General features: G+C 42.8%; 1 protein-coding gene across 5 annotated transcripts in view; it reads left to right on the forward strand.

Moving 5' to 3' along the window:
- Rbm5 (RNA binding motif protein 5) overlaps positions 1-6,548 on the forward strand; it is a 32,034-nt gene extending 25,486 nt beyond the window's left edge. For all 5 annotated transcript variants that reach the window (XM_075964680.1, XM_075964682.1, XM_075964683.1 and 2 more), the window contains exons 18-25: positions 232-393; positions 1,727-1,876; positions 1,958-2,029; positions 2,602-2,781; positions 3,068-3,142; positions 4,144-4,241; positions 4,321-4,450; positions 5,956-6,548. In XM_075964680.1, coding sequence (XP_075820795.1) covers positions 232-393; positions 1,727-1,876; positions 1,958-2,029; positions 2,602-2,781; positions 3,068-3,142; positions 4,144-4,241; positions 4,321-4,450; positions 5,956-6,081 — 993 coding nt within the window. In that variant the 3' untranslated portion in view covers positions 6,082-6,548. The remainder of the gene's footprint in view (positions 1-231; positions 394-1,726; positions 1,877-1,957; positions 2,030-2,601; positions 2,782-3,067; positions 3,143-4,143; positions 4,242-4,320; positions 4,451-5,955) is intronic.
- Positions 6,549-7,022: the final 474 nt, after the last annotated feature.

Below are 7,022 nucleotides of genomic sequence, written 5' to 3' on the forward strand. Positions count from 1 at the left end.
CTGAACTGACCTTACATTTTCAGTTCTCCTGCCTAGCCCTCCTGTGTGCTAGGATTACAGACATACATTACTACTGACAATAATATTAATTTTTATCATAGCAAAATTTGAGGTATAGCCAGTGGTAGAACAGTTATCTAACATATTTAAGGCCTTAGGTTTAATCCCTAGCATCACCAAAATTTAGTCAGCAAATCTATCTATATTCATTTACTTTCTTTTCTCTTGTAGTACTACTATAATTCTTTAACACAGCAATACTTGTACTGGGATGGAGAGAAGGAGACCTATGTGCCAGCTGCAGAGTCTAGCACTAACCAGCAGACGGGCCTGCCTTCTACAAAAGAGGGAAAGGAGAAGAAAGAAAAACCCAAAAGCAAAACAGCTCAACAGGTATGACCTATACAAGGAAACCATGATTCTTTCCTTAGAGGGTTGCGTTGACTTAATTCTTCATTTTTTTTTTAATATTTATTTATTTTGTATACAATATTCTGTCTGTGTGTGTGTCTGCAGACCAGAAGAGGGCACCAGACCTAATTACAGATGGTTGTGAGCCACCATGTGGTTGCTAGGTATTGAACTCAGGACCTTTGGAAGAGCAGGCGATGCTCTTAACCACTGAGCCATCTCTCCAGCCCCTTAATTCTTCATTTTTGTCCTGATGGTTCAAGCCTGGAATCCCAGCAATCTGAGAATCTAACGCAGAAGGCTCACAAGTTTAGGGCCAGTTAGGCACCATCTCTTCTCCCCGCAACCCCCAGTATGGGTACCTTAGTAAAACCCTGTTTCAAAGTTAAAGTAAAAGGAGTTGGTAATACAACTCAGTGGTAGAGTACTTTTCGAGCATGTATTTTTGTGGCATTCAATCCACGAAAATCAAAAATTGGTTGGGCAGGAGATGTAGCCCAAGGTAGAATGCTTGTCTAGCTAGCATTTCAAGTGCTGGGCTTGATATCCTGAAGAAGAACAAGAAAAATTTGCAAGGTCATAATTAGTTAAGGATGCATGATCCTGTCTTGATAATAATGAAACAGGAGCCAAGGAGATAGCTCTGTCCATAAAGTGCTTTGTGCATAAGCATGAGGACCTGAATCAATCCTCACAACGTATATATAAAAAGCCAGGCACAAAGAGATGGTTCATCTGAGCATACTACTCTTGTAGACTTTGATTCCCTGCAGTCATGTTGGGCATTTTACTGCTGTCTCTAACTCTGTCTCCAGGAAGGCTGACACCCTCTCCTGGTCTGCGGGCACTGCAGTCATATGCACAGACCCACACATATGAAATAAATTTTTAAAAGCAGTACTTTTTTATTTTACTTTTTTTTTTCTTTTGGTTTTTTGAGACAGGGTTTCTCTGTGTAGCTTTGGCTGTCCTGGAACTCACTCTGTAGACCAGGCTGGTCTCAAACTCCTAGAGATCCACCGGCCTCTGCCTCCCAAGTGATTAAAGGTGTGTGCCGCCGTCACCTGACACGGTGCACATTTTCAGCCTCCATCACCCCAAATCACATTTATTTGTGTTTGTGTGCTTGCTTGTATGTGGAGGTCAGAGACAATGTGAAGGGATCAATTCTCTCCTCCTGCTCCAAAGGGTCTGTGCACCAAACTCAGGTTACCACTGAGTCAACCTGTGAGCCCAATAACATATTATTGTTGGCTTGTTTATTAAGTTACAGAGAGGTAAGTGCCTTTTGATGGTGTCTGTTGTTTAATGCTAGATTGCCAAAGACATGGAACGCTGGGCTAAGAGTCTAAATAAGCAGAAAGAAAATTTTAAAAACAGTTTTCAACCTGTTAATTCGTTGAGAGAAGAAGAACGGAGAGAATCTGCAGCAGCAGACGCTGGCTTTGCTCTCTTTGAGAAGAAGGTAATGGTAACAGAGGAATGGAATACTTCATAATGGGCACCTTTGTAACATTTGAAGCTTATGACTTGTTCTGCTTTCCAGGGTGCCTTAGCTGAAAGACAGCAACTCATCCCTGAAATGGTACGAAATGGAGATGAAGAAAATCCCCTTAAAGTAAGAAAGTACCACCTGTGTTTTAACTAAGTGTGTGGTTTATGTCTCAGTTTCAGTCTCTCCTACATCTTGCCTAATGCAATTCCTTCTTAAAAGGGGATGCTTTTCCCTGTCAGTGGGTATCTGGAGCAGCTTTGGCTTATAGAATCCATATTGAGGGCTTTGTGTTCTGTGCCTCAGATCAGGTGAGATGGACCGATGAATGAAGCCTGAATCCCTAAGCTAAGTAAATTGGCTTTTGTAGCATTTGTAAATAGAATTGTTAATGGTCTGGAAAGAAAATTAGGACAAAGTGGAAACGTACTTTCCTTGATAGATGGTGGTTTAGCTGGTCCATTACTCTGATTTCTTGTTGTATTTAGATTTCTTATGCTCGGTCAGTGGTTTAAAAACAGTCATCCAAGAACCCATTTCTTAGGCTCCAAAAGGGTTGGTACTAGAAGGCTATTCCATACAGTTGATAAGATGTGGTTCACTGCTAAAGGACAACACAGAGTAATGGAGATTCTCTCAAATTTTGGCACTGTTTTATCTATGTAATTTCCAGTGACCCATTATCATTTTGTCCCCAGAGAGGTCTGGTTGCTGCTTACAGTGGTGATAGTGACAATGAGGAAGAGCTGGTAGAGAGACTTGAGAGTGAGGAAGAGAAACTAGCCGACTGGAAGAAGATGGCCTGCCTGCTCTGCCGGCGTCAGTTCCCAAACAAAGATGCCTTAGTCAGGCACCAGCAGCTCTCTGACCTACACAAGGTGGCCTTGCTTCTCAAAGCTTACAGGGGGGAGGGGGCAGCAAGGGAGCGGGGAAGGAGGGAATGGTGGGAGTATGACCCTGGTGAAGGGTCAGTACCTTCTGCTGCGTGGATATCTGGAGTTGTAGAGCATAGAGAAGCACTGTGTCTTCACATGCCCTAGCTTTGGTTTGGGTACTATGGTGTATTGATATTTGGCTAGAATACAAAACCAAGTACTAATGTCATGGCATTTCATATTAAAGTGGTCTGAATTCTAAGTATGTCTGTTAACTCTTTTGTAATAGCAAAATATGGACATCTACCGAAGATCCAGGCTGAGCGAACAGGAATTGGAAGCCTTGGAGCTGAGGGAGAGGGAGGTAAATGAATGGATAGTGCACCACTAGGATGAAAATCCTGACATATTTTTGTCTGTAGTACTTTCTGGTTTGTTGTTTGTTTAGATAGCATCTTGCTATGTTGACAGGCTGGCCCTGACCTCTTGGGCTCAAGCAGTCAGTCCTCTTGCCTCAGTCTTCCAAATAGCTGAACTACAGGCATACAGCACCACAAGAATATTTCCAAATAGCTGAACTACAGGCATACAGCACCACAAGAGTATTTCCAAATAGCTGAACTACAGGCATACAGCACCACAAGAGTATTTCCAAATAGCTGAACTACAGGCATACAGCACCACAAGAGTATTTCCAAATAGCTGAACTACAGGCATACAGCACCACAAGAGTATTTTGCTTTTATTTGTAGCAGTTAGTTCCAGGTTCCTAAGACATAGTGGAAAACGGCAAAAACACTTTGCCATTGCCACATGAGGCAGTGATGGCGCACGCCTTTAATACCAGCACTCAGGAGGTAGAGGCAGGTAGATCTCTGTGCGTTTGAGGCCAGCCTGGTCTACAGAGTGAATTTCAGGACAGCCATGACTACACAGAGAAACCCTGTCTCAAAACCCAACCCAACCCAACCCACCTCCTCAAAAAAATGGTTTCGAAGTTTCTTGCTCTGGATAATTCTGAGGTGTCTGTGCTCAAGGCTTTTCCTTTTCCCACTGCTTATAGTGCCAGTTGTCCAGGATCTACTGGATGGGTCTCAGGGAACCTCTATAATACTTATCTGTTTCTGGAAGTAGACCTGTCCAAATGTTAACTGGAGATAGGCAATTCTGTCTTCATCTTTAGAACAGTAAACAAGCAATGTGACCAAGAGTAGTAAAGAAAATAAAGGAATTTGGTCTGTAGGACTACATACGCTCCAAATTAAAGGATGCTTTAGGTTAACATCTGCGTGTATAAGACTGTTGAAGAAAAAAAAGGCTGAAGTAAGAATACTCCTCCCTTGCTTTTTCTTGTTTTCTATGTAGATGAAATACCGAGATCGAGCTGCAGAAAGACGTGAGAAGTATGGAATTCCAGAACCTCCAGAGCCCAAACGCAAGAAGCAGTTTGATGCTGGCACTGTGTATGTGATGAGCATCATTTTCCAGTTCATTAGCTGGGGCTCTGGCTGTTTTAAATAACTGTGTGTTTGCCACTGGCAGGAATTACGAGCAGCCCACCAAAGATGGCATTGACCACAGTAACATTGGCAACAAGATGCTGCAGGCCATGGGCTGGCGGGAAGGCTCAGGCTTAGGAAGAAAGTGTCAAGGCATCACAGCTCCCATTGAGGTACGTATAGACTCTGACATTTCTGGGTGCTGGGTTTGCATGCCTGCTGAATGTTAAATGGACAAAGACACACCTTCCCCGAAAGCCCTTCCTTCCTCCTCATAGTTGTGTTTTTGAGAGGAAGTCATTGTTGCTTTGTTTTTGGTTTTGAAGATAGGGGCCCCCTATAGCCATGATTTTTCTGAAGTTCACTATGTAGACCAGGCTAGGATCAGACTCACAGAGCTTTACCTGCCTCTGCCTGGAAAGTGCTGAAACTAAAGGCGTGCACCATAAGGCCTGGTGCCCTTGTTGTTTAAAAAAATTAAAATTTGAAAAAGAAAACTTGGAGAGATAGTTAATAGCAGTTGAGAGTGTTGACTACTCTTGCAGAGAGGACCCAGGTTCAGTGCCCAGCAACTCACTTGGGCGTCTACAATCCCAGTTCTGGGTTTTTGATTCCCTCTTCTGGCCTTCACAGGCACTGCACATATATAGTGCACAGACATACATACAATCATAGTATTCATACATATAAAATAAAAATGAGTGTTTAAAATATATGTTAGAACCAATAGAATGGTCAGTAGGTAACTTAACATGGAAGCCTAGCAACTTGAGTTAAGTCCCCAGAACTTACATAAAACTGGGAGACGGAGAGATGGCTCAGTGGTTCAGAGCACTGCTTGCTCTTCCAAAGGTCCTAAGTTCAATTCCCAGCAACCACTTGGTGGCTCACGACCATCTGTAATGAGATCTGGTGCCTTCTTCTGGCCTGCAGGCATACATGAAGAATACTGAGAATACTGTATACATAATAAATAAATAAATCATTTTTTTTTAAAAAAACTGGAAGGAGATAGCCATCTTTATAAAGTTCTCTGATATGTGTACCATGCCACATGCCCCCATACACAAACACAATATTTTTTTTTTAATTTTTAAAGAAAATTTAAGCTGAATACAGTGATACAGACATTTGTCAGGCTGAGACAGGAGAATCCCAAGGCTTATCTCTACCCACCCACCACCGGCACATGCCCACTTTAAATGTAGAAGAAATCACTAATTTGTCAGAGCCCAGGGTGAGACAGTTCTGGGTTCAGAGACTCAGACCCATTGACTATGATAGGAATTCGACCAGCAACTGCCCCTACAGTACCCTGTTAGCACAGCTATTGTCACCTTTTTCCCTTTTTTTAATTTATGCAAGCATGTTACCCTTTTGCATATTAGCTTTGTCTATCCTCTTATAATTTGTGCCTGTAAGTACCTTTCCCAGGCCTCAGTAAAATGCTTTAGGGGCCTTAATAGGCATGAATATTCACTAAGTGGGCGTTGAAGGGTATGGGTAGGTTCATCTTCCTTGGCCACTTTTATTGCCCCAGTCCTTAAAACTATCCAGGTCCAGTGTTAGCAACCTTGTCTTCTCTTAGTATGTGGTTCTGCTCAGTAGTGTGGGCAGGGTGAGAGGTGGGTGTATACTCTCTACCTTCAAACTACTAACAATCTTTTTGTTTCCCCAGGCTCAAGTCCGGCTAAAAGGAGCTGGCTTAGGAGCCAAAGGCAGTGCATATGGGTTGTCAGGTGCCGATTCCTACAAAGATGCTGTTCGGAAAGCCATGTTTGCCCGGTTCACTGAGATGGAGTGAGACGGGGGAAGCAATGATGAGCACAGGGAGCAAGCCATCTTCTCAATTTGCTCTTATTTTCCGTCTCTAAGAGCATGCCTTGTGCTATTAATAGTTTTAGGGTGAACCACTTCATTCTGCAGGGTTCTCCCACCTTGAAGGAGCTCCCTTATGTGGGTTATCTGGTAAACAGCCTTTCTTCCCACCTGAGGCTTTGTGAACAGAGGGGACAATGGGCTTTTTATACTTCAGTGTACATAGTGTAAATGTAATGTGTTTTACATGTTGTAGCCTGTGTTGTGTCCCTCCTTCCTGGGGGCTTGAGAAGCTCTGAGTGGTTATCAACACCAAAGCCACCACTGTCATTTGTTGTTGTTATGTCTTGGCAATAGCCTTGTGTATATTTGTATATTATACATTTGTACAGAATTTTGGAAGATTTTCAGTCTAGCTGGCTCCTTTACAAAAGAAATACCTTCAAAAATGGGTTTCCTGTGTCCTTTATTCTTAAGAGAATGAGTGGTAAAGGCTGTCTGAGCCAGTCACACCTGGTGGTTTTCTTTGTGTTTTTTTTTGTTTGTTTGTTTGTTTTTTGTTTTTTTTTTTAAGATGGGTTATATAACCTAGGCTAGGCTTAAAGACTCAATATATAATAGCCCAGGCTGATGTGACACTTGGCGGTAGTCTTTTGTCTGCCTCTCCTTCCAGTTCCTAAACATGGGTGTGGGTGCTTCTGTTCTCAGTTTTCAGGTTCTAGACCTGCCAGGACAGGGAGCACATGACTACATAACTGCTCTGTCAAGTAGAATCTCCCTTCCTTCATTTTTATTTTTTAATATTTGCTTTTTTCGAGACAGGGTCTCTCTGTGGTTTTGGAGCCTGTCCTGGAACTAGCTCTTGTAGACCAGGCTGGTCTCGAACTCACAGAGATCTGCCTGCCTCTGCCTCCCAAGTGCTGGGAT

This window comes from Microtus pennsylvanicus, chromosome 3 (assembly GCF_037038515.1).
Source record: "Microtus pennsylvanicus isolate mMicPen1 chromosome 3, mMicPen1.hap1, whole genome shotgun sequence".
Classification (NCBI taxonomy): domain Eukaryota; kingdom Metazoa; phylum Chordata; class Mammalia; order Rodentia; family Cricetidae; genus Microtus; species Microtus pennsylvanicus.